General features: G+C 41.6%; 1 protein-coding gene and 1 non-coding gene across 7 annotated transcripts in view; both read right to left on the bottom strand.

Moving 5' to 3' along the window:
* Positions 1 to 26,649, bottom strand: part of RPN2 (ribophorin II) — a 71,041-nt gene that overhangs the window by 21,023 nt on the left and 23,369 nt on the right. For all 6 annotated transcript variants that reach the window (XM_027558593.1, XM_027558594.1, XM_027558592.1 and 3 more), the window contains exons 3-9: positions 19,771 to 19,866; positions 19,071 to 19,246; positions 14,260 to 14,335; positions 13,111 to 13,245; positions 10,836 to 11,012; positions 9,266 to 9,384; positions 8,465 to 8,570 (exon numbers count right to left, since the gene is read on the bottom strand). In XM_027558593.1, coding sequence (XP_027414394.1) covers positions 8,465 to 8,570; positions 9,266 to 9,384; positions 10,836 to 11,012; positions 13,111 to 13,245; positions 14,260 to 14,335; positions 19,071 to 19,246; positions 19,771 to 19,866 — 885 coding nt within the window. The remainder of the gene's footprint in view (positions 1 to 8,464; positions 8,571 to 9,265; positions 9,385 to 10,835; positions 11,013 to 13,110; positions 13,246 to 14,259; positions 14,336 to 19,070; positions 19,247 to 19,770; positions 19,867 to 26,649) is intronic.
* On the bottom strand, positions 21,583 to 21,713 carry LOC113903739. Its single transcript, XR_003514281.1, has one exon. It is a non-coding gene; the product is annotated as a small nucleolar RNA SNORA38 (small nucleolar RNA).

Consider the following 26,649-nt stretch of genomic DNA (forward strand, 5'->3'; position numbering starts at 1 on the left):
ACGTACACTTTGAATTACTCTGGAGCAATTAAAGAGAACACGGTAGGTATCTATGGACAGATAGGAGATATATCTCCTACTTTTGAATACACAATCACCGATTGGCAGAATTATATTTAACATCACCTGTCACTGAGTTCTGGCCACCGGTTGAATTATGGCAGGGGAGCGTGGAGGTGGGGAGTAGTGGGAGGCCATGAAGCTGAACAGACCCCAAGGGGTAAGCTGGGAGGCTCTACTTTGTAACAAAAGCAAAGAATGTAACTTTATAGAATGATTGTTTTTGTGTAAATAAGAAAGAATGTGCATACATTCAATGATATGGGCATTCTTCTTTTTCAAAGTAAATACAGTTAACTGTTACTAAAGGAGAGGGACTGGATCAAAGGAATGAGAGAAGGCTTTTATATTTCATTACATACTTTCTTACACTTTGAATTTTTAAACTACATGCATAGTCCACTATTTTTTTTTTTAAATAGGGCTTACCTGAGCAATGACACTGTGTGACAAATACTTTCTTCTTTATAAACAGTTTTGTATTAAAAAGTACCACCCAATAAATACAATTAAAAAAAATTGCTCTCCCTTTCAACAGATGGATAAATACAAACAGATGTTTAAAGATATGTATAAGGTTCCTCAATGTATCCTAATTATAGTGATAAAGAAGCCATCAACTTGCGGGTTTTTACTTAGAATCCTGACTATAAGCTTTCAATAATAACATGGTCACTAAGGCCTGCTAATCAAGATTCAACTGTGTGTTCGTTCGGAAGACTTAAAAGCATTCACAGCAGAGACATGGAATAATGAGGGCAGACTGCAGTGAGCTCCAGTCCTTCTGGGATCGCTCTCAGCCCTAATTTTAAAAGGCCCCCCAAGTTACAGCTTCCTGTGCTGCACAGAAACCATAGGGCTGCTCTTAAATAGGGAACAATTTGAAACAAGTCCTTCTGCCCCTAAAATCTTAACTGCAAATGGGTCTCTGGAAACATTTAAAAGAAAAGCTTTTTTATGCTACTCTCTTAGAGCAAACTGAGAAATAAAAATCACGGTAACTTTTTTCAAAGCCCTGTTGTAAAGAGTTCAGAGGAGGATCCCTGTCGATTAGCTGCTCCTTCTCCTTCCTTCAAACTAACACTGCAGGATTCATTTTTTTTATAATAGGAAAGGGACTTGTTTAGCCACTTTAAATGCCACTAAGCCTGCTTTACAGTGAATCAACCAGTCCTTCCTTTGCCTGTGCTGCACGCCACATACACCTCAAAGTTTTAATGCCAGGAAATGCAGTCTTTCTGCTGAGAGTAATAGCCTCCCTGTTTAGCTCATTACTGTCAAAAATAATGGTGCATTAGGGGCAATTAATGCTAATGACAGCTTCTAAAACCCATGCTTCCCCTGACAGCAAGTCTAATGTCAATGAGTGCTATTACAGGCCTTCCACACCAAACCACTCTTAATGCACTCTGACCAATGTCAAGCATCTCTCAGGAGAGTAAACAGGACCTGCTGACCCGCTCTGAGGTTCTAAGTGTGACTACTACTGAAATTACAAAGTAAAGTTGCATATGTGACAGAGCATGCACGTGCGTGCACACACACACACACACACACATGCATAAAGCTTAATAAAATGAAGAGGAAGAGAGGAGATTTGTAAGACTTAATCACTGAAAAGAAAAAGGACAGCAGTGGCCTCAATGGGAGCTTATTATCTTTGCACGAGTAACAGAGCTATAAGGCATTTCTGCTATTCTGTACTTATTTAATTTTTCCAGCAACCACAGAAATACTTGCACAAACACCAAATTTGATGTTACAAAAGGTCAAGCTGTTCCAACAATCAAGATAGTTAGGTACTGGTATAAGGATAAAAGTATAGATTAATGGAATAGAACCGCAAGTCTAGAAATTAACTTTATATTTACAGTCAATTGGTTTTTGACAAGGATGCCAAGACAAATCAACAGAGAAAGAACAGTCTTTTCAACAAACGGTGCTGGAACAACTGCTCATTTACATGTAAAAGGATGCTGGATCCCTACCTCACACCACACAGAAAAATTAATTAAAAATGGATCAGAAACTTAAATGTAAAAGCTAAAATTATAAAATTCTTATAAGAAAACATAGGAGTAAATCTTCATGATCTTGGATAAGGCAACAGTTGATTAGATATGGCACTTAAGTCAGTGCTTCTTTCAGTGAAAGAAACAATTAAAAATATTGGGGCTATTAAAATTAAAACCTTTTGCGCATCAGAAGACAACATTGAGAAAGGGAAAAGACAGCCTACAGATGGTGAGAAGATATCTGCGAATCATATGTCTGACAAAGAACCTGTATTAAGAATATACACAGAACTCATAGCTCAGGAATATAAAAAGACAGTGGAGTAACAAAAGGAAATAAGAGCTATATAGATCCAGTTCAGTTCCGTCGCTCAGTCGTGTCCAACTCTTTGCGACCCCATGAATCACAGCACGCCAGGCCTCCCTGTCCATCACCAACTCCTGGAGTTCACTCAGACTCACGTCCATCGAGTCAGTGATGCCATCCGGCCATCTCATCCTCTGTCGTCCCCTTCTCCTCCTGCCCTCAATCCCTCCCAGCATCAGAGTCTTTTCCAATGAGTAGGAAGGAAGAAATAAAAAGACAAATTTTTAATGGGGAAAAGATCTGAATAGACATTTCTCCAAAAAAGATATACAAATAACCAATTAGCACATAAAAAGATGTTCAACATCATTAGATATCAGAAAAATGCAAATCAAATCATAAGATACCACTTCACACCCACCTAGGAGGGTCAAAATGAAAAAGACAGAAAATAACACGAGTTGGTGAGGATGCAGAGAAATTGGAATGCTTATACATTATTGGTGGGAATGTAAAGTGGTACAGCTTCTTTGAGAAACAGTGCCCGTTCCTCAAGAAGTTAAACGTACAGTTATCACATGACTCAGTACTTCCATTCCTAGGCATAAACCTAGAAGAATTGAAAACAGGTGTTCAAAAAAACCTGTAGATGAACATTAACAGCAGCATCATTTATAATATCCAAAACGTGGAAATTTCCCCACATGTCCATCAACTGATGAACGGATTAAAAAATGCAGTATATCCACACAAGGGACTATTCAATTATTTAGCCATTAAAAGGAATAAAGTACTGATACATGCTACACCATGAATGAACCTTAAAAATATTTTGCTAAGTTAAAAACACAAGAAGCAAGATATTGTATTATTCCAGTTATATGAAATGTCCCAGACAGGCAAACCACAGAAATACAAAGTAGATCAGTAATTGCCAGGACAGAGAGGAGGATATATTCTTATAGAACAAGGAGTGTCTACAAATAGACACAGGGTTGCTTTTTGGGGTGACAAAAATGCTGTGGAATTAGATGGTACTGATAGCCACACAACTCTAGACATACTAAAGATGCTGAATTATACACTCCTAAAGGGTAATTTTCTGGTATATCCTCAATAAAACTTGTTTCAAAGAAAAAAGAAAGCTGCTTTGTACAGAATAAAAGGCTCACCCCTAAAAAGATGAATTACCACAGTTCTAAGGGTCTTGGAATGCGGGAAAACATCTTTAATCTTCAGACCACTCCATCCTTTTCTTCTCTTAAGTGGTCTGAGATGGAAGCTAAGCACTGAAAAAACAAGAGTTGGTCTCTGCCCATAGGGAGCACCCAGCTCAATGAAAAAGCAAAACTTACAAGCAAACAATGGTAATACAATGCAGTAAAAACAATTATGGACACAATATAAAATACCATAGCAACAAAAATAAGCCAAGTAGACTGAAGCCCTAAATATAAGGGGAAAATAACTTAAAAACTCTTGGAAGAAAATACTAGAAAATACTTTTTGGATCTTGGAGCAATGTAGAATTTTTTAAAGACACAAAAAATACAAACAATCTAGGGGGGAAAAAAAGACTTTTAAATTAGGCTTCACTGAAATTAATTTCTGGGCATCAAAAGATGCCATAAAGCAACACTAAGGAATTATATCTGATGCTTATAACTAAGGATTTACTAATACATACTGCTTCAGAATATATGCAGCACCTAAAAAGAAAATCAGTAACTAAAAGACTAACAAACCAAAAGAAAAAGACAAAAGATACATGGCAATTCAGACAAGAAACCTAAATGGCCAATAAACACAAGAAAATATGCTCAATCTTACAAGTAACCAAAGACAAACATTAAAACAACAACATACCAGTTCATATTTAACAGATTATCAAAACTCATCATACCAGGTACTGATAAGAATATGAAGAAAACAGCAATTTGGCAAAACATAAGAAAGCTGCAAGATGAACATATCCTATGATCCCACAACTTCACTCCAGATAAATAAAACATGCATGAAAAAATGTACTAAGATGTTCACAGCAGCACTGTCTGTACCAGTGAAAGTCTAAGTGCCCAACAACAGAAAATGAATTAATAAATCCAATGCATTCATAAAAGGAAGACAATTTTATGAAAATTATTTATATTTATGCATAGCTCTAAGTTTGACATGCATAAATATGGCTGTCATAAAATTAATATTGAATGAAAACAAGCAAATTGCAAAAGGATGCATATAATGAAGCATATAAATCTGGGGAAGATGCAAATCAATGCACTATACTGCTTAAAATGTAAAAACTGGCGTTGGAATATACACTTCAAATGTGGGCAAAGAGGAAAGAAAAAGTGAAGAATATACAGAGAGCTTAAGTTCAATCTATAGGGTTTTATTACTTACCAAAATAAAACAAAATGAAGGAGAGGGGTTTCCCTGGTGGTCCAGTGGTAAAGAATCCACCCGCCAATGCAGGAAACACAGGTTCGATCCCTGCTCCAGGAAGATCCCGCATGCAACCAAGCTGTGCGCCACAGTTCCTGAACCTGTGCTCCTGAGCCCAGGAGCTACAACTACTGAGCCCATGTGCAGCAACTACTGAAACCCAGGTGCCCTAGAGCCCATGCTCCACAAGAGAAGCCACCGCAGTGAGAAGCCTGCCTACCACAGCTCGACGGTATCCCACTCTCTGCGACTAGAGAAAGCCTACACACAGCAATACATACCCAGCACAGCCAAAAATAAAATAAATAAACAAAACAAAGGAGAAAATATAGCAAAATGTTTGGGTTTGAGGGAGACAAATAGCTGGTAGGTATATACCAATGACACTATTCTCTATTCTTCTCTATTTTTGAAATAGTCTAAACTGAAAAAATAAAAATAAAATTCTAAGGGAGCACTGAAGGAGCAACATTTGAATTAGACCTTACAGGATGAGTACTTCAGCAAGGGAGGGGAAGAACATTCCCCATGGAGGAAACAGATGCCCAAGTGCATGTGCAGGTGGAGTATAGATGAGGACCAGTATGCAGTCAACAGCAGCTAGAGCTGAGCGGATGAGGATGTAACCACAATGAAGGATGCCCATGTGCCTTGCGTGGGGGCCTTCAAAAGGCACACCGAGGCGTCTAGACCTTATTCATATGCAATAGGGAACCAAAGAAATGTTTAACCACAGGAACACTGTGATTTTTATTATTCTACTGGTGTTTATGGCGCTTATGAAGTGGAAGGGGGCAGAGACGGAAGACAATGAAACTTGCTGGAAACTACCTACCTATTTACTTGGGATCTACCCAAGTGGGACCAAAGAACAAAGGAATCACGGAAAAGCCATTGAAAGGTGGACTCAACAGGGCTTGGTGACTGACTGAAGTCAGAAGTGGAAAGGAAGAGAGAGATTAAGAATGGCCGTGATGCATGGGTATGGCACTTAAATTGGGTATATCAGTATCAAGATTGTACAGGCAGAAGGAAGGTTTCAAGCAAAAAAAAAAAAAAGTTTGCCTTTCAATGAGTTCAGCTACAAATAACAAAAATAAGGCAGGAAACTAAAAGTGAAAGAATCTGACTTTTAAAGGTTAAGGCTACAGTCCATGGGTCGCTATGAGTTGGACACGACTGAGCGACTTCACTTTCACTTTTTCACTTTCATGCATTGGAGAAGGAAATGGCAACCCACTCCAGTGTTCTTGCCTGGAGAATCCCAGGGACGGGGGAGCCTGGTGGGGTGCCATCTATGGGGTCGCACAGAGTCAGACATGACTGAAGCAACTTAGCAGCAGCCGCAGCAGCACACACTACAATACTTTCTATCCAAATCTGTGTTAGTGAATGAACTAGGATCAGATGTCTCCTGCCTAAAAGGGTCAGACATGAGGGAGAGAAAAGGCAGAGCGATTAGAGTTCCAGAAAACATCCTCCTTTCTACCGAACTTTTAATCTAAATGCTGAATCTATGTTAAGTAATGGCCCGCTTTTAAAAAGGTCAAACTTTCTAGCTTTGTGTCCTTTCATTAAAGAAAAGTGACACAAGGCCAACCGGAGGAGCTCTCCAAAGGCTGAATCTGGGATAAAATGAGCAAAAAATAAATGATGACAGTAATGGATTATAAAATATACAGTAAAATAAGAATCCATGAGTAACTAAATACAGGGAGAGGTGGACAGCGTTTTCTTACAGTGAAATTCCAAGTAATAAATGTAGACGGAATGAAAGAGAAAAATCACCTTTTGGCATACACCATATTAATAACTCTTGTAGGCAAAATCGTCAGGGTATGTACAGTCTCAAAATATCACTATCTACAGTCTCAAAATATCACTTCAGCAGACACTTAATTACAAAGCAGAAAAAACAGCAACTTTACAATAGAGAAACCTAGTAGATGCCACCTTAACCAGGAGATGAAGGTTAACATCACCAGCAATGAGACACACCAACAGCATATACTTCCTAACAGGACACACTGGGAAGGAACATTGCTTTTAGAGTATTTTTGCATGACCTGAATTTAATTATGAGGAAACAGCAGACAAACCCAAAGTAAGGAACACTGTACAAACTAACTGGCCAGTACTTTTCAAAAGTGTCAAGGTCACAAAAGACAAAATACCCTAACTGGAGGAGGGTAAAGGGTCATGGCAACTGAAGGAATATGTGATCCCAGGTTGAATCTGGGACCAGAAAAGGGACATTAGTAAGATACCTAGTGGAATCTGAATTAAGTCTACACAGATCAGTTAATAGTATTGTATTAGTGTTAATTTTCACATATTGAAATTATATTAGTTATATCAAGTATACATTTGGGGCAGCTGGATAAGGGGTATACAGGAATTCTGCATACCATTTTCGCAATTTAAGACAGAAATGATTTCAAAATGAGAAAGTTTAATTAACAAAGTCAGTGGAAAATGACATCTGAATAGTGAAGAAAACAGCTGTCGCAAATAGATATATGTAACTACTGAAAAGGCACTGTAACACCACAAGTTCCCCTGACCCAACAGAAGGTGGGACAGTGTGGCCAAGGAGATGCAACAAAGACAGTGGCAGAAACATGAAGAAATGACAGCTCCACGGACAAAGTAATACTATGAAGAGGCCGGCAGGTACAGCCGCACACAGGCCTCAGCCTCTGAGCTAGCTCAATACTCACCAGGGCACGTAACTACACCAGCACTGTGGAAGGGATTCACCAAGCACAGACAGGCTAGAGGTTTTGGACAAATTACTTTACCCCTCATCAGTGAAAGGAAAAGGACTCCACGCATCTGTTAGGACTGTTGTAAGAATAAAATAATACAAGCAAAAGCACAGAGAACTGTGCTGTGTATGTCACATGCTTTCATGCTGATGACCCTCAGGCAGAATCAGAAAGGTTAAACCGTGTCTCATAGTTCAAGAAAGTAGGAAAATGTGTAATTCATCTTCAATAAACTTTTATCCAAAAAGATAAAAATGAAAACCACAGTGCCTGGAGGGGCAAACGTCAATTAGCTGAGAAAACCACTAACGTGAAATAACTCCTTCTCACAAAGCATCAGATAAATGAGGCAGAGCTTTCCACCCTTAAAACCACTTGGATCTTCAACACAACTCAAGACAGCTAAACATCTGAAACACAGTTCATTAGGAAGGATTACCGATTTTCTTTGGTATTTCACCCAGACAGCCTCGCTGTGCTGCTACAGGTCACTTGATGCTTTTGGTCCCCTTAATTAGCACCAAGCGCATCTGTAAATCTATCAAGGCCAACCATAGAAAACATCAAGAATATTTATATCTCAGGGGAATTAGGGATGATTTTAATTTTCTCTACTTCCTAAATTTTATGTTAAGAGAGTAAGGCTAAGTTACAATGCAAAATGAATAACTGACAAATCCAGCTGCCTATGATCAAGTTCTTGGCTGAGTCTGTCAAAGAGCATAGTTCAGACCGACCTCTCTTAACATATTCATTTTAACTGGGTCATAAGAGAGGTCAACACATGTAAATGGTTAATGCCATGTGCCTGTATGGTCATTTCCTTGGGTGTATTAACACGGCAATGGGGATGACAAGAAAGCACTTACCTCTACAGTATTTGCAATGTAACGGTTGTCACCTTCAACTTTGACAGAGAAGTCATAATAACCACTGGAAAATTTGACATTCATGAAGTTTAGCTCAAAAACATCCCTGTTAGGAACGACAGTGGGGTTAGCAACAACTTGCACAGGAAAATCACAAACGGACACAACAAACAGGCTGCAAAGTGCAGCATTCCAGGGATGCACCACTTTTTTTTACTTTTCCACTTCCCACCCATCTTGGGCCACCTCCTGTTCAATCACGTATTATTATGAGGGGCAAACTTCAAAACCACCTAAAATGACCTTCTCTTTCAAGTCTCTAAAGTCTTCTTTTTCTATTCCCTACCCACCCCTCCTCCCAGCTCCTAAAAATCCCACCTTCTTCAGGTAAGTCTTCCACAATTACATTTTTTTTTTTAAAGTGGAAATGTTCAAAGAGATTGGTGTAGGGTAGTATAATTGTAGGTAATTTTCTGCATTAATTCTACTTTCCTGTGCTTTTTGAATTTCCTAAAAAGGGCATATCTTACTTTAACTTACTAATTCAAAACTTAAAAGTTTCCTACAAAAACTAACCCTTAATTTTTTTTTTAATTACCTAACAATAACACGCAGCCATTGAAGATAAGACTACGGAAGTATATTAAGCCTATGGGGGAAATGTTCCTGACACATTGTTATTAATAAAGCATAATCCTAAATGTAGGTAACTTTGCTTTTATGATCTGGGTTATATTGGCTGCAGGCTAACTTTCCAAAACAAGTATGTCAGCGCTCTGCAGAGATGTGCTCAGGACTTACCCGATGAGGGTGAATGATGTCTTCTGAAGGACTGTAGCTCTGGAAGCAACAGATTTCGCATGTTCTAGTTTAACAGTAGCCTGAGTCAAAGGCTGGGACAGAACGTTGGTGACCTGCAACTGGAAATACATTTCAAAATTATCTGTAGCCACAGAAGCTGAGGGGGTACAGATTTTTGCTTCTAGGGGTGGAAGCTTTATCCACAGGGAGTGAGCTCTGCTGAGGGAGAATCATTTCATTTCAAGAACAGTCTCTAACCTGTGGCCTACTATCTCTGAAGGATCAAACAGAGGAAAACACAATTAGTTTGGAATGACATAGATTACAGAATGTTAGGGGTGGGGGAGATCTTAAAGATGATTTTACCCAATGATCTCATTTTTCAGGTAAGGAAACCAAAGTCTAGGGAAAGACAATGACTGGCTTCAGATCACACAGTTAACATTTCCTTCTCTCTGATCCCCTGATCTTCCCACTCTACTGCTCTACTATAGTACTTAAAAAAGAAAAATTATTAGCAAGAAAAATACTTTATGACGGTATGGGCAATGAGAAAACTGAAGAAATATGGATAATGTTAGTAACAGTCATTTGTTAAAAGTCGACTATTTGCCAGACACCAGGCTAAGCACTTGTATCTATCCTACCACCAATCATCTGAGACAGCTGGTATAATCTTCACTTTACAGATGAAGAAACTGAGGCCACAAGAGGATATGGGGCAACTGAAGGCCACACAGCTAAGGACTGAAACCCCAGGCTATCTAGCTTCAAAAGCCAGTACTGTTTCTACTTTGCTTTCTTAGCTCCCCTGATTCATGGTGAACTATATTACCCAGGTGAGTTCTCACCCCAGTCTTTGCTGAGGGGAGGTGACACTTAAGTAGGAGCACAAGAGGCAACTCGAGTCTGGGGCACTTCTCCTGGAGAGTATCTGAAGGGCCCTGCAAAGCACAAGAACTGATGGGACAGGTGGACAGTCCTATGTGAACGCGTGTATTTAGATATCAACAAGATGCTAATTTCTTATGCAGATTTTAGCTGCTCACTGGTTTCCAAACAATAGCAACAAATGCCTCATTGGAATGGAAACTCTTAAGTTGTGTGCATTTTGTTCTGCTCAGACAGTTAACATACACAACAGTCCTTGCTTACTGCTGAGGGGACGGAGTGCTATGTTATGAAGAAGTGGAAAGATACACTGTCGGCTCCAAGGAATAAGAGACCTGACACTGATCCTAACAATGTTAAAGAAAGCTACCTTAAAATAATGGATTTAGAAAGTCTGGGTATAGGAAAATACATTTTAAGAAGTAAGACTTCTCTATACATCTGGACTTATGAATCCATAAATGCAGTTTTCCAGCACTTCATTGAAAGCTGTACTACTTCAAATACTCAAAAAAAAAAAAAATCCTGTGACTAGTTCACTGAGTCCCCATTTGCTCATTTAAGAGATTATGTCCTATCTCCAATGATAATGGGGGTTACCACTGGCTGTGTAGATTTCTGGAAGCCCAACACTGGAAATGGCGATCAGAGCAGCACTCTGGGGACATGGAAGTCATACCCGCAGGATAGCCTGTTCCTGAGTGTAGGAAGGAGAGCCCTCGGGCACAACCACAACGGGCACATGGTAGCGATTCTCAGAGAGCGCAGCGGCAGCAGAGGCCACACTGAAGGCTTCAGAGAGTGACTCAAAGTTCTTCTTGCTGAAGATGGCGTTCATGAGCTGGATGACCTGATCCTGCAAGAAAAGGCGAACACAGCTTGAGATCTTCCTCAGTCAGGCAGTGGGGACAGCCACCCATCCCTGTCCACCAGGGCTCAGTCATTCCTCCTCTGTTTCCAAGTGTTCACATGAGAAGTCATTCAGCCACTAACCAATTTGGTAGGGGTGGGGGAAGCAAATATTCTGCATTTAAGCGTAAAACTTGAATTTGGTTGGTTTTTTGAATCTTCTAGTACAAATTGAAAGGGATGCATTTCTTTGTCAACCATTTACGAATGCTTGCTGTACAAATGTAAGGAACTTCTAGACAACTACTGAGATATAAAAGTTACTATATTATACCTATCGCAGTACCCATTTGTTCCAAGTCTATGTGTGCCAGGCACTGTTACAGGTGTATTAACTCAGATCATGACAAACAGCCTGAGAAGACTGCTCTCAATCCTTTCCAAATAAGGAAACTGAGGCTAAAGGAAGTTAATTAACTCTTACAAGTTAAGACAGAAAGAAAAAGAGAAGGACCAAAATTCACATGTAGGTCTGTTTGTCTCCGAAGTCCTTTCATAATAAAATATGTCCTTTCCTGTTTCCCCTCACCCTCCCAGCTTAGCTCCCCTCCTACCCAACCCACCTCCACACAGGATGCTGGGACTAAGTAGGTGTTTACAAGACCAAACTGCACAGCCAAAATGTACATTAGAAAGAAACTAAAATAACCCTCCATTAAGAACTAATGGGCTGCTTAGAGAAGAGGACTGAAAGCAATTTTTTAAAAAAGTAGAACCTAAAAGGCATTATTAAAATTCTAGAGGTTGTTTGCTTAAGAGGAAACATTTTCCATTTCAATCAGTTTTGTTTTTTAAAATCTACCATCTAACAAAAGAGCTCCCCTTGTTCCCGACAGTGTTATTCACAGTCGACATGAAATAATTTTCTTTAATTGTACCAATTACATTTTCCATCACTAAGCTGTTGACATGTTAAAATGGGGGACTGTTCACCAGAATGGTTATATCAAAAGCAGTAACAGCAAAATTATCCCAGCCAAATATCTGGTTGGTAGAAGTCTGGGAATAAAGCAAAACAAAGTTTAAGTTGTTTAATGCAGAATATCACCAATTCATCAACTGCACTGTGTACAGGAAAATCTCTAAATGATTTGTACCATAAGACCCACGTTCTTGCACTTTCACCTATAATGGAAATTTAATAAGGGTGTGGTGTCTCTAGACCTCTAAAAACTTAGGATGAAGGAGAAGACAACATAAAAATGCTAACACATGACTAAATTATCAGATCATAGCCTCCAGAGAAAATACAAAATTAACTCAAATTACTCGAGAAAGGTAATTATTTACTGTTTAGTTGAAACTCGGCACACAACTCACAATGCATTCCTAACACACAAAAGAAGTGGAAATTCTAACTGGGGACCCAAATCTTTCCTCCTCAAATTAAAACAGCAGCAGCTTGTATTTGAAGTCCTTGAGATCAAGGGTTGGTCACCTTCTTACAAACAAGGGGTATCAAGAGGGTCCCAATCTCAAGACTTCCCACACACATTTCCACTAAAGGTTCCTTCAGGTTAACAAGCTCCTTTTGAAAAAAGAAAGAAAAGAATTAACTCTTGGTGGATGTCTGGTAGACACATGCCTCTCAGTGAACTATGTCAATCAGTACAGATTAGCTCTGATTGAGCCACTGCCGAGGGTCAGAGGGAGAGAGAACAGGCAATTCTGACATATAGGGTGCTTCTCAAGAGAAAAAGGATATGCACGGGCCACCAGCGTGGAAAGAATTCATGAGACAAACACTTAGGAGTGCTGGGGAGGACAGGGAGGGGGACAGAGAAAAATGCACTTGGCCTCTGCATCACTGTCTCATGACAAAACCATATTCCATTTAAAACAAGTGTAGCAATTTGCTTTCATGCCTGTCCCACTGACAACCAATTTCTCAAGAACAGGCTTCACATTTTTCTTTCTCATTTCCATGCCTAAGCCAAGATAGCCCAAAGCTAACCAAATAGCCCTCTCTGAAAGGCTATCGTTAGGAGATAATGTCAAGGATGCCTTTGAGTTTCATGTCAGAGAACTGTGATGTAGGAAGGCACCTCCTTAATGGATGGCTCCGTCCCCACATGGTCCATAAGCTTGTAGGTGGCAGCCACAAACAATGCCGTCGTTTCCAGTCCTTCTTCAAACTGGAGATACACACCTCCCAGTTCATCCAGGCGAGCAACAAGGTCCTGTCATGACAAAAACAGAAGCTGGTTGGAAGTCAGGGGATAAAACAGAGGTAAGATGGACAAACCACCGTCACCCCAGTGCAGACAAGGTTTTGGGAAATGTCAGTCTGTAGACCACTTCAGTCTCTCAGTGCTTTCTCAACAAAGGTGCTTAGGCGGAAAGCGAAGTACAGCATACAGGCATCTGAAGAGAACGGTATCTTCTGCAGCTCTGAGAGTGCTCCTTCCCCAACCCCTTCAACTTATGCCCAAGCCCAGGAGTCAGGCCACTCAAGGCACCAACTGCTCTGGGCAGAAGGCCAGTGGGCCAGGCTGCGGTGTAGCTGGGAAGCACTGTGACATGGATGGATTCGAAGGCCATCTGTTTGGATACAAGCTCTAGAGCTAAGCCTTTCTCCTCCTTAATCAATGCTCTAAAGGATGGAGAGAGACATACTGCTCTCCGGGGGAACATGATGAGGCAGCTAACGTGCCTGTGGGGCAACCCAGTGACAACACTGTCAGACTGCCTGTCATCACTGGCTTTTCGGTCCATGGGAGCAGGCTCTGAGCAGCGGGAGGGCCTGGGCAAAGGATGGAAGAAGAGCAAAAACCACAGCGACCACTTGCTGAGTGTCTGTACTAGGCACTTTAGAACTCCACTTGTTCCTAACTACCACCATGTAGGCAAATTGAGGCTCAGGCATTAATAATTTGAGGTAACAAAGTAGTAAGTAAAAAAAAAAACAAAAAAAATGAATTTCAGATTTGTTATGTTCTAAAATCTGTGGACTATGAGACCATACCTACCAAAGTAGGATGAAGTAGTTTGTTGTCTCACTGATGGTGTAACTATACTTGCCTAACCAATACTCCCTATGAAATACTGCTCCGATACAAAGAACAGAAGTGTGCCAGGGATATGAAAAGAAAGGTAACTGGCTGTAACAAATGATTCATGTTTATCTGCAAGACTCTTCTAATGGGTTTCAAAGACAGGAACTGGGAGATTCCCTTGGCAAAATAAATTTGTACCTCAATCTCCTCCACGATGCTTCTCAGGTCAGCCTGCTGGGACAGGTAGGAGGCCGTCTGTAGAGCCTGGACTGTTCTGGAATGTAAAGAGTAGAACCCCAATGAATGGCAAGTCTCTATGCACCCCTTCCTGTATCGGGGTATCTGTAAAAATATCCTGCTCTTGTTCTTTAGAAATGTGACAGTCTCGGGCCTGAAGGAGCTGGTTTACAGTCTATGTAAATGGGAATCTAATGGGGATTGTATGTACATTACATACAATCTATGTAATGTAAATCTAAATATATGGGAAAGAGGCAACAAAGACCATCACATTACAAGGAGTTCCCTGATGGTCTAGTGGTTAGGACTCAGTGCTCTCATCGCTGGGATCCCAGGTTCAATGATTGGTTGGGGAACTAAATCCCATAAGCCATGTAGTACAGCCAAAAAAATAGACCATTACTATCACAAAGTTCACTACAGCTAGAGAGAAGGCAATCTGGGCAACAGGATCCACAAAAGTACTGAAGGCAGAGAGAAGAGATGGAGCACCAGTGAACCCCCTTCTGAACCTCCGTTTGGTTCCTAATGGCATTGCACAGAGAACACTAGACGAAGACTTCATTAGCTCTAGAAGAGATACACTCTGAGATAGAATGGGATTCAATTCAACCAAGGTACACTGGGCATCCCCATGTCACATGAGGTACTGTGCCAGGCAGAGGCTAGCTACCTGTTAACTTTCTACTTTTCTTACTCCAAGACCAAAGAAACTTTGTGGAATGTACATATGTAGGTTGCTGGTAGAATCTGGAGCAACTTTTCTGAAACCAGATGAATGCAGCAGAAACAGGAAGCATTTGGTAAACATACAGCTAACACTTGTGCTGTTGTCATCCAGCTAGGAAACCTGAGAGCTGCTCGTCCTTGAGGCATTAAATAAGGTGAAAGGAATAAAAGATCTGGTTCTCAAACCAGAGTCTATTCTTTTTTTTTTCTTTTCTATTTCTATTATCATTTACTTCTGACTATAAAAGTACATATTTGTCAAAAATTCACACAGATTACTAAAGAAAGTTAAATTTCTTTAGGTTATTTAAGAAAGTTAAAATTCTTGTAATGCCTACCCCTAAAAGATAACTGCTCTCTAATTTATCTTTAACTTAATAGACTGTACACACTTTTCCATGAGTACATATAAATGTATTTCATCCTTATTAACAATGACAAAGTATTATATTGCTTAGATGAACCATAATTTACTCACTTAATCTTCAACTATGCACTTGTATGTTTTACTAGGTCATACAGTGCTGTAACTGTTAACCCTTATCCATGATTGTATATGTATATATACATTTTAATTCACTGAAGTGAAATTCACATGAAATTAGCCATTTGAAATTAGCCATACTAAATTCAGAGACATTTAGTATGTTTCACAATGTTGTATAATCACCACCTCTATATAGTCTTAAAGCATTCCCATCAGTCCAAAATATTAATAAAACCCTATATCCATTAAACAGTTTCATTCCATTTCCCATCCCCCACTCTCCCTGCCCCCTGGCCCTGGCAATCTGTGTTCTGTCTCTATGGATTTACCTATTCTGGATATTTCATATAAATGGAGTCATACAAATGTGACCTTTTGTGTTTAGCTTCTTTCATTTAGCATAATGTTTTCAAGGCTTGTCCACTCTTAACACAATCAGCACTTCATTCTTAAGGTGCGATGTAGTATGTACGTCCGACAAAGGTTTGCATAGTCAAAGCTTGCGATTTTTCCAGTGACTACTGGAAAACTATTGTATGGATGTGACAGCTGAGCGCCAAAGAATTGATGCTTTCAAACTGTGGTGCTGGAGAAGACTCTTGAGAGCCCACGGGAATGCAAGGAAATCAAACCAGTCAATCCTAAAGGAAATCAACCCTGAATATTCATTGCAAAGACTGATGCTGAAGCTAAAGCTCCAACACTTTGGCTACTTGACGTGAAGAGCCAATTCACTGGAAAAGACTCTGATGCTGGGAAAGACTGAGGGCAGGAGGAGAGGGGGGTGACAGAAGAAGAGATGTTTGGGTTGCATCACGGACTCAATGGACATGAGTTTGAGCAAACTCCAGGAGTTGGTGATGGACAGGGAAGCCTGGCATGCTGGGGTCACAAAGAGTTGGGCACAACTTAGTGAACAACAAACAACAAGTTAAGTATGTCCATGTAAGATATTTTATTAGGTTCTATTCTCTTAACGTGGGTAACTAAGAATGGAAATGGTGCTTTTAGAAGTGGAATGGAGAGAGCTGAGGACCCCTGGTGGTTAAGCTGATGCTGCTCAACCCTAGAAAGGTTCTCTAATTCTCAAGAGATGACCAGGCCTTTGTGTAAAAACACCATTTATCAAGTCAGTATTTTGGGGGATGTAGAGAGAGAATTTGTCTGCTTTCGTTGTGATTATAACAATTTAGATTCCCTCCATGGAAAAAAAATTCCATTAAGGTGGCAAGCTGGAAAACACAGGGGTCAGAACTCATGGAGATGCTTGTTAGAATGCACTTGAGAAAATGAAACCTGAATTTCCAAACAAGACAGAAATTCCACATCTGCCTACAATAAACACTGAGCCCAGAAAAGACTGCTAGGAGAGCCTAGAAAGAACTTTTCAATTAAGATATCATTTTTCTCTTCTTCAGAACAAGACAGCATCACGCTGGTAACAACCTCAGAAGTTTTCAGAATGAAATTAATCCACTTAGCTTAATCCAAAAGCCATTAATCATTGGCTTTATTTATTCCCCAGTCAGCAACTTCTCTCCCTCTGGAGCACTATATGCAAACACTAAGAAAGCAGATCCTGTCTTACTAATATACTGTTGATGATTCAAAGACACTGGGTTATGAGAGACCACAACAGCATCTTTTTAGATTGTTCACTCAAGCTTACAAATGTTCTTTTCCTGTTCTAGACAAGTTTATGAACATTCATTTCCTACAATAAGTTCAATTAAATGTAGAAGGCCCATTTAGAAAAGTCTTAATTTATATCAGATTTCCTAAAACAGGGCAATTGAGTAGTAATATTATATAAGGCATTCTGCCAGTTTGATCTTCACAATAACCCTATGAGACAGATATCATTCTCCCTGTTTAACATACGAAAACACTGAGGTTTAGGGAGGTTAAACAGCCTGCTCATGGTCACAAAGTATAAGAGGCTGGACTTGAACATTTCTCTCACATCCCAAGCGTGTGGTCTTCCTATCTGAAGTTTTTCAAGAGGAGAGAACAGAAATATAAAAGTATAGTTTTGAACTTAACTCTTTCTTGGGCACCTACCATGGTACCAGGCTCTCTGAGCACTACAAATAAAGCTAAAAAATTACAATACAATCAAGTAACCAGCTCCCTAAGAAAGGGACCTGAGAAGGAAATGCTCTAGCGAGCACGAACTCCATGTGGCCCATGCCCACTAAGACCAGGCACTGCACTAAGCTCTTGACAAGAACCATCTTACTGAACCTTGATATTTGTTCTGTGATGTTAGGATTATTGATCTCATTTACAGATGAGGCTCAGAGAGGTTAGTAACTTGCCCAAAGTCACACAGCAAGAAACAGAGCTAGTATTCAAACTCAAGTCTAACAGACCCCAAACTGGATATACTTTCCTTGTACTTCTTTCTGTTATGGAGTTTAGAGGAGGGAGATTTTCCCTTTTGCTTAGAGGGCAATGGAAAGATATTTCTGTAGAAGGTAGCATCTGAGTGAGGCACTGACAAATGAATTCATGACAGGAGACACAGTGGTGATAAGTCCTGTGACCTGAAACCAGAGCACCACAAGGGCCAAGCACTGGGCAAAGTGTGCACAAAATGTCATTCCTAGGAAAAGCCCCAGCCCCCAAGTCACTGATTACTGACCACGTGAAAATGAGTAGGATGTGAGAGTGACAAAGAGAAAGGCAACTGACTGTGAACCTGCTCTTAACAAAGCTTCAACTTTAGAAACATTTCAGTTCTTAGCAAAAGCAAAAGCAAAAGCAAACCAAACACTGGGAGACAACTGAACTACTCTGCAGTAGGGCACTGCGTCGCTAATGTCTTGCTGACGATAAACAGGAGTCCAGGTACTCCAATCCCTCTCAGGGTTGCAATTAAATGGGGGGCACGCAGAAAATGAAATACATGTATACTGTGCTTAATGAGGAGTTTCAGGATCAAAGGGGGGGAAAAACTACGTGCAACTTGTAAGCTTAGTAAACATCCTGAAGTCAGTTACAATACACGTACAATAAATGTATAACAAACAGGAAAGTTGCTCAGTGTTCCTTCCTAGTGGGTGCTTCTCCCTCACCCGAGCCTTTTGCAGACGAGCAGGGTTAGATCCCTAGGATACTCTCCCCTCTGAGCCCCTACTCCCCCGCTGGGTGCTGTCACCCACAGCTCTAAGGGACCCCATGAGCCCTCCTCCATGGCAGAGTCTCCACCATCACACCGTGGCCTGGCCAAGCCTCAGCACGAGACACACATGGCTCCCTGGCCTCCCTCTCCCTTGGTCACTCCTACCCTTGCTTCAGCCCTAACCTCAAATGCAATCGTGTCTCTGTAGCAGCACACTTATGTTCTGACTCAGTATTTGCCCTGGCCAGGGCAGCTACAGGAGACCATGTCTTGGGGAGCTGCACAAGGACATGGACCTTAGTACAACACGATGTCTGCAGTGCCGACAGAGCACCTGGAGCACAGCAGGTGCCCAGACAACACCTGTGGAACCAGCGGATGAAGCCTCTCGGGGAGGCAGCCTGAGAAGCGCTTGAGATGCAGACTTACGCTAGCACGGTCTCCTCCTTGCTGAGACGGGCAGTAAGGGCACCGAGCGCTTCCTGGGAAGCCAAGGGGAGGCCAAAGCCACTGAGGGCTGCCACTGCATGGTAGATCTGGGCCACCGAAGAGTCTTCGCTCACAGCTGCCAGTAGCAGGTCTTTGGTCTCATTTGAAATAGAGATCTAAGAAAGGATAGGCAGACACAGAGTTTAGAACAGGTGAGGGCCGCCTGCGGCAGGCAGAGCAATTACCACAGTCATATCACCCACTTGGTCCTCGATCACTGTCTTCAACATCTCAGAAGCCAGAATTAAATATCTGGGAAACCTCAGCACAACACTTCTGAAAATATTCTGGCAAGTTACTAGCCTACTGATAGGGTTCTCCTGTGATCAAAAAAATAGATTTCTAGAAATGTGGCGTTTTCACTTTAAACATTTTGAAATGTTAAAGGGAGACTATAAGAAAAAAAGCAGGACTTCCCAGAAGAGAGGCAACTCAAGGAAGAAATTACTTAAAAATTCACAAAAAGTGAAAACTTGGGAAACATAAACCAAGTCCATCTCTTTAAGAAAAAAAAAAAAAACCCACAAGAATGGAATTCCAATAGTCTCCCTGCTAAAAAAAAAGTCTCACGTGACCACCTGTCTTCAAAAAAGGACTTGACAGTTTAAAGTAAACACAAACGTGAAGAAGCTGGACTCACCTCACACCCTGAGAGGGCCTGGCTGGACTGAGCGGCGTAGAAAAGGGAATCCACGTTGCTGGGATCAAGGTTTGATTTAATGAAGGTGCACGCTTTCTAAACAGAGGGAAAATCAATGGTAAGTGGTGATACACACGATGAGTGGGTCAAGTGTACGCAAGACTGAGCGACTGACCTGGACTGAACTGAACCACAGCCCCAGCTCAGGGGAAACAGCCCCTGAGAAAAGACCTCCAGGAAGCGCTTTCCCCCCAGGCCTGGAAGTAAGAGTTCACAGGATGCGGGGAAGCGAGCCTCTTTTGGGGAAGAAGAGGCAGCAAACCAGCGTGTGTTTGCAAGCCTTTCTTTGGAAGGACCGTGTTAGCTTCTACAAGGGGAGAGCTCCAGAACTGCTCAGAGGCCCGATATTGCAGAATCACGGCCGAGATTCTGCTCTGCCCTTTGCGAGCCTTGCCAAGACATTCCTAGCTTCTAGCGTTACTGCCCAGGAAGGAGCAGGCTGCGGGAGTGTGTGAGACATGACTGGCGCCTTACTGGCCTCAGGGCCGCTACTGCCTTTCCTTTCGACCTAGGACCCAGGCCTACTTGGAAAAGGGTTAGGGTCTGGTTGTTTCCAAACTGCCAAGGGCTACAGCAATGAGAGCTCTGTCAAAGGTAAGGGAAGAGCAATTGGATGGATTCTCAAGATGTTGCTTGGTCGCACTTTTTTGAATGATGAATAAAATTCTGAGCAATCTATGATGGCTTAAAGAACCAGCTACACAAGATTTCAGTTTTTAAACAGATATTTTTCACAGGAAGCTATATTACTCCCAAATGCTAACTTCATAGAAAGAGCAACTCTAGGGCTTCCCTGGTGGCTCAGTTGGTAAAGTATCTGCTTGCAAAGCAGAAGACCTGGGTTTGATTCCTGGGTTGCGAAGACCCCCACCTGGAGAAGGGAATGGCTACCCACACCAGTATTCTTGCCTAGAGAATCCCATGAACAGAGGAGCCTGGTGGGCTACAGTGCATGGGGTCACAAAGAGCTAGACACGACTAAGCAACTAAGCATACACACACACAGTCCTTCTGAAGCTGGAAGTAAGGAAAGGAAAGGTGGTCACTCCCACTGACACCTGCTCTGGCATAACCTGTGCAGGGTGTTTATGATGCTCTTCCTCTTAATGAACATGAGGACCCTGTGGCAGGTATTATCATCCCCAGTGAACAGAGTAAGAAACTGAGGTTCAGCATTGGTAGGTAACCTCATGAAGGTTACAAAGCTAATAAATGGCAATGTCTTCACTCAGATGTCTCCAAAGCTAAGTCAGGTTCAACACATCTAAAAAGGATGTGAAGAAGAAAACAATCTATTCAAGAAATCCTTTCAGCAGAATGTGGGTAATTGCTGTGTGCTTTGTCGCCATCTGGTGCTTTAACAATAGAACAACATCCAAAGCCCCAAATGACTATGGTCATTGTTAGCACTTTTTGAGCACTTAAAATGAGGCAAGCAGTGTTGACAAGTGCTGTATAAGCATTTCTCCTTTAGTAAGAGGATCTATGCACTAGGTCCTCCTATTACCTGAATTTTACAGATAAGAAAACTGGGGCATAAGGTCACTCAGCTCTTAATGAAGGAACTGGAATTCAGACCCAGGCAGCCTGGCTCCAGTCTGAGCTATACAACCTTTCTAGGGACTACAAAAACGACCTATTCCTGTGTGAAGCCAGCATCATGCCTACTATACTTGCTTTGCAGAGACAGATCTACCAGCTGTCTGTGATTTCAAAGCTCAAAATGTCAGCAGCTTGTTTTTGCTTTTTTTCCTATGTGGGATGGTCGATCTTGAGCCTGCAGGAAGGAAGCTGGCCCCAGATTTCTCCAAATCCACATTTGTTTGCCTCCAATTCTTACGTGTCTAAAGACAGGAAACCACAGACACGCCTTTGTAGGAGGGTCATGCACGCTCCATTCTCTTTGACTCCATGAACCACAGCCTGTCAGGCCCCTCTTGGGGAAAATTCCATGAATATGGAGGCAAGAATACTGGAGTGGGTTGCCATTTCCTCCTCCAGGGGATCTTCCCAATTCAGGGATCGAACCTGCATCTCCTGCATTGGCAGGCAGATTCTTTACCAAGGAGTCACCTGGGAAGCCCTACATATACAGTACTTGACACTGAAATGAAAGATGTTCATTCTTCATTAACACCTAAAATCAACTCTTATTCCACACTCCACTGTTCCCAGAGCTGTGCTCTCCTCTCATACTTACTCAACCCCATTCCTCTGTTTTCCTGTTGAATCTGTTATGACAAAATAACCAAAATCTCCCCTAATGATCTATCTATGACAGCAACCAACTCAGTGGATCTAACAGAACTGAGGGAATTCTCCCTACTCACTGAAAGCAACGACAGCTGAGCAGGACACACCCCACTACATGGAAGTGGCAGTAACAGAGACTCTTTCTCAATTGGTTTATTTAATGTGCATCTCTAATAAGGAAATCCACCAGCTCCTAAACGTCCATACAACTCCCTTCCTTCCACAGCTTACAATGTACACATCACACCCTCACCACAGCATGTTTCGTAAGTGATTAGAAGAATGAAATATGTGATTAAGCCATTTATTTTCTGATTAAGAGGCACATTTAGAAAGTTTTCATTTCTATTACGCTAAAGTTTACAATTCATTCATTCAACAAATATTTGTGGAACACCTTTTGTTCAGTAGGCATTAAGCAATGCGGATGGCAGTTTGATAAAAAAAATAAAACATCCATGTACATGAACTACCACTATTACATAATAGTACCATTAAGAGCTAATACTGATTACACACGTATTACCTGCCATCACCATGCTAACCACCCTACATCCATCAGCTGTGAGCTGTACTGTAACTATCTCCATGTTACAGATGAGAAAACAAAGATTCTGAAAGGTTCGGTAAGCAGCACAGGTCCCTCGGTGGTGCGGTAAGTCAAGATCTTGAAGCCAACCACTGAATTAGGAACAAAAAGCCACAGCTAACTGTACAATTTGGAGAAGGAAATGGCAACCCACTCCAGTATTCTTGCCTGGAGAATCCCATGGACAGAGAAGCCTGGCAGGCTACAGTCCATGGGGTCCCAAGAGTAGGACACGACTTAGCGACTAAACCACCACCACCACCAATCACACAATTAGCTGTGGTGTTGCAGAAGACTCTCAAGAGTCCCTTGGACTGCAAGGAGATCAAACCACTCAATCCTAAAGGAAATCAGTCCTGAATTATTCACTGGAAGGACTAATGCTAAAGCTGAAACTCCAATACTTTGGCCACCTGATGGGAAGAACTGACTCATTTGAAAAGACCCTGATGCTGGGAAAGATTGAAGGCAGGAGGAGAAGGGGATGACAGAGAATGAGACAGCTGGATGGCATCACTGACTCGATGGACTTGAGTTTTAGCAAGCTCTGGCAGTTGGTGATGGACAGGGAAGCCTAGTGTGCTGCAGTCCATGAAATCGCAAAGAGTCGGACATGACTAAGCAAATGAACTGAATCACACAATTACCCCCGAATCACAGTGCACTGCAGCTGTCTGGATGGCTTTAGCCTATACCTTCAGCCTGGGCCAACATCCACTCGAACTTGTGACATCAGCAGAGAACACCCGCAGGGGCAAGAGTTCAATCTAAATCCACAGGCAGCTCCAAATCATGAGACAGATTAAAACGTAGCGTTCTGGGCTTCCCTGGTGGTCTGGTGGTTAGGAATTTGCCTGTCAGTGCAGGGACTTGTTGGGTTCAATCCCTGGTCTGGGAGGAAGGATCCTACATGCCGCAGGGCAACTGGGCCTGTGCACCACAACTACTGAGCCTGCACCCTAGAGTCCGTGAACTACAACTACTGAAGCCCACTTGCCTACAGCCTGCGCTCCACAAGAGAAGCCACCGCAACGAGAGGCCTGCACACCACAGCTAGAGAAAACCCGCATGCAGCAACAAAGACCCAGCACAGCCAAAAAATATAGAAATAAATCTTTAAAAAAAAAAGATATCATTCAAGTTAGAGTAAGACCACCCCACTCTTCCAGGAGGCCCCTGGACTGAATGCTATGGTCCCACAAATGTTTGAAATCCATTAGTAGAAACCTCTCATCTGCATTCAAATCCAAAATGTAAAATTAACCTAATAATCCCCATTTTCTCTCCTATACCTGATGGTACAAAACCTCTGCTGGTCAAGATTGCTCCTCTCTATGCCTCTCAACTGCTCTCTCTCTTCCCAGGCTCTTTACAGACACCATGGGCTGTCCATACAGTATCTACACCAGCCCCGTCTGAACTCTCATGAATAAATTATCAAAAGCAAAATTATAAAAGCAAACGTTTTAAAATATTAATTATAACAATAGTTAACAATCAAAGGGCCTTTCATGGGCCTGTTACCTATCAGGCATAACATGATTTCACATTATCTTTTCAATGATCCCAGGAGAAAGGCATCATAACTCCCATTTTACCGAGATGGAGCCAAGATCAAAAGCTTGGGCTAACGACTCTGCTGCTTGTGCACTTTCTTTTGAGTAAAACTAATTTTATCAGGCGGTACCTTGACCTAGAGGGTTTACAACAACATGAGGAAAGTTAGTTTCAACAGTCACACACAGAAATACCAGGCAGGAACAAATAATAGCTATCAGGAAGATATCTGAATTTCTGAAAAAGTGCAGCTCTCATACAGCAGGGATTAGCAAATTTTCTACAAAGGGTCAGAGAATAAATAGGCTTTGGGGGCCAGATATCTCCCTTTAGTAATTACTCAACTTTACTGTTAAAGTGTAAAAGTAGCCATAAGCAATATACAAATGATGGGTCTAGTTATGTTCCAGTAAACTTTTATTTACAGTAACAGACTTCAAGCTGGATTTGACCCTAGGAGCCATTATTCAGATGATGGTTGGCAGACACAGGGCAATTTTCTAACCCTTTCTGAACTTATGTTTTCTCCTCTATTATAGGAAAATGTTTCTGACCATATGGAATTAAGAACTGGAAAATTCTTAAAGAGATGGGAATACCAAACCACCTGACCTGCCTCTTGAGAACTCTGTATGCAGGTGAGGAAGAAACAATTAGAACTGGACATGGAACAACAGACTGGTTCCAAATAGGAAAAGGAGTACGTGAAGGCTGTATATTGTCACCCTGCTTATTTAACTTCTATGCAGAGTACATTATGAGAAACGCAGGGCTGGAAGAAGCACAAGCTGGAATCAAGATTGCCGGGAGAAATATCAATAACCTCAGATATGCAGATGACACCACCCTTATGGCAGAAAGTGAAGAAGAACTAAAGAGCCTCTTGATGAAAGTGAAAGAGGAGAGTGAAAAAGTTGGCTTAAAACTCAACATTCAGAAAACTTTAAGATCATGGCATCTGGTCCAATCACTTCATGGGAAATAGATGGGGAAACAGTGGAAAGTGGCAGACTTTACTTTTTTGGGTTCCAGAATCACTGCAGATGGTGACTGCAGCCAAGAAATTAAAAGACACTTGCTCCATGGAAGAAAAGTTATGACCAACCTAGACAGCATCTTAAAAAACAGAGACATCACTTTGCCAACAAAGGTCCGTCTAGTCAAGGCTATGGTTTTTCCAGTAGTCATGTATGGATGTGAGAGTTGGACTACAAAGAAAGCTGAGCACCAAAGAATTGATGCTTTTGAACTGTGTGTGATGTTGAAGACTCTGGAGAGTCCCTTGGACTGCAAGGAGATCCAACCAGTCCATCCTAAAGGAAATCAGTCCTGAATATTCATTGGAAGGACTGATGGTGAAGCTGAAACTCCAATACTTTGGCCACCTGATGGGAAGAACTGACTCATCCAAAAAAGACCCTGACGCTGGGAAAGATTGAAGGTGGGAGGAGAAAGGGACGACAGAGGATGAGATGATAGGATGGCATCACCGACTCGATGGACATGAGTTTGAGTAAACTCCGGGACTTGGTGATGGACAGGGAGGCCTGGCGTGATGCAGTCCATGGGGTCACAAAGAGTCGGACACCACTGAGCGACTGAACTAAACTGAGAATTAACAACACTCAAGATAACATGTCCAGTGTATCTGGCATATATCAGATATTCAATAGATAGTAGCAATTACTGATTCTAGTCCCAGCCAGGAAAGATAAACCAAGGACATCAGAAATTCTCAAAGACTACCAGTTCACAAAAACACACACATACAGAAACATTCTGGCCCACTGGCAAAAATGGAACATTTTAAGCATCAAAAAAAAAAAAAAAAAATTGCAATGGACTCCAAGACATCAACTGGGACTACCTATTTTGACCAGGACGGAATCGAAATATTAAACTGCCACATATAACTATAAAACTGAACAAAATGAGATGTTGAGACACCAGACAGCACAAGGCTGTGATCCTTGAAAAAAAGTAAGAAGTATGACAGTAGTACAAATGATGGGAGTTTGAAGAGAAATATTTTGTTATAAGGTCCTTTCCTTACTCATGATGCAGCAAAATAATTCAAAATATACTGTAATAAGTTAAGATGCATATTACAGGGACTTGCCTGGTGGTCCAGTGGTTGAGAATCCACCTGCCAATGCAGGGGACATGGGTTCGATCCCTGGTCCAGAAGATTCCATATGCCACAGAACAACCAAGCCCAGGCCACAAATACTAAGCCTAGAGCCCATGAGCTGCAGCTATTGAAACCTGTGCTCCCTAGAGCCTGTGCTCACCAGTAAGAGAAGCCTCCACAACGAGAAGCCTGTCCACCACGGCTCGAGTAGCCCCCATATGCCACAACTAGAGAAAGCCCACACGCAGCAACCAAGACCCAGTACAGCCAATTAAATATTAAGTTTTTT

Source organism: Bos indicus x Bos taurus, chromosome 13 (assembly GCF_003369695.1).
Source record: "Bos indicus x Bos taurus breed Angus x Brahman F1 hybrid chromosome 13, Bos_hybrid_MaternalHap_v2.0, whole genome shotgun sequence".
Classification (NCBI taxonomy): Eukaryota; Metazoa; Chordata; class Mammalia; order Artiodactyla; family Bovidae; genus Bos; species Bos indicus x Bos taurus.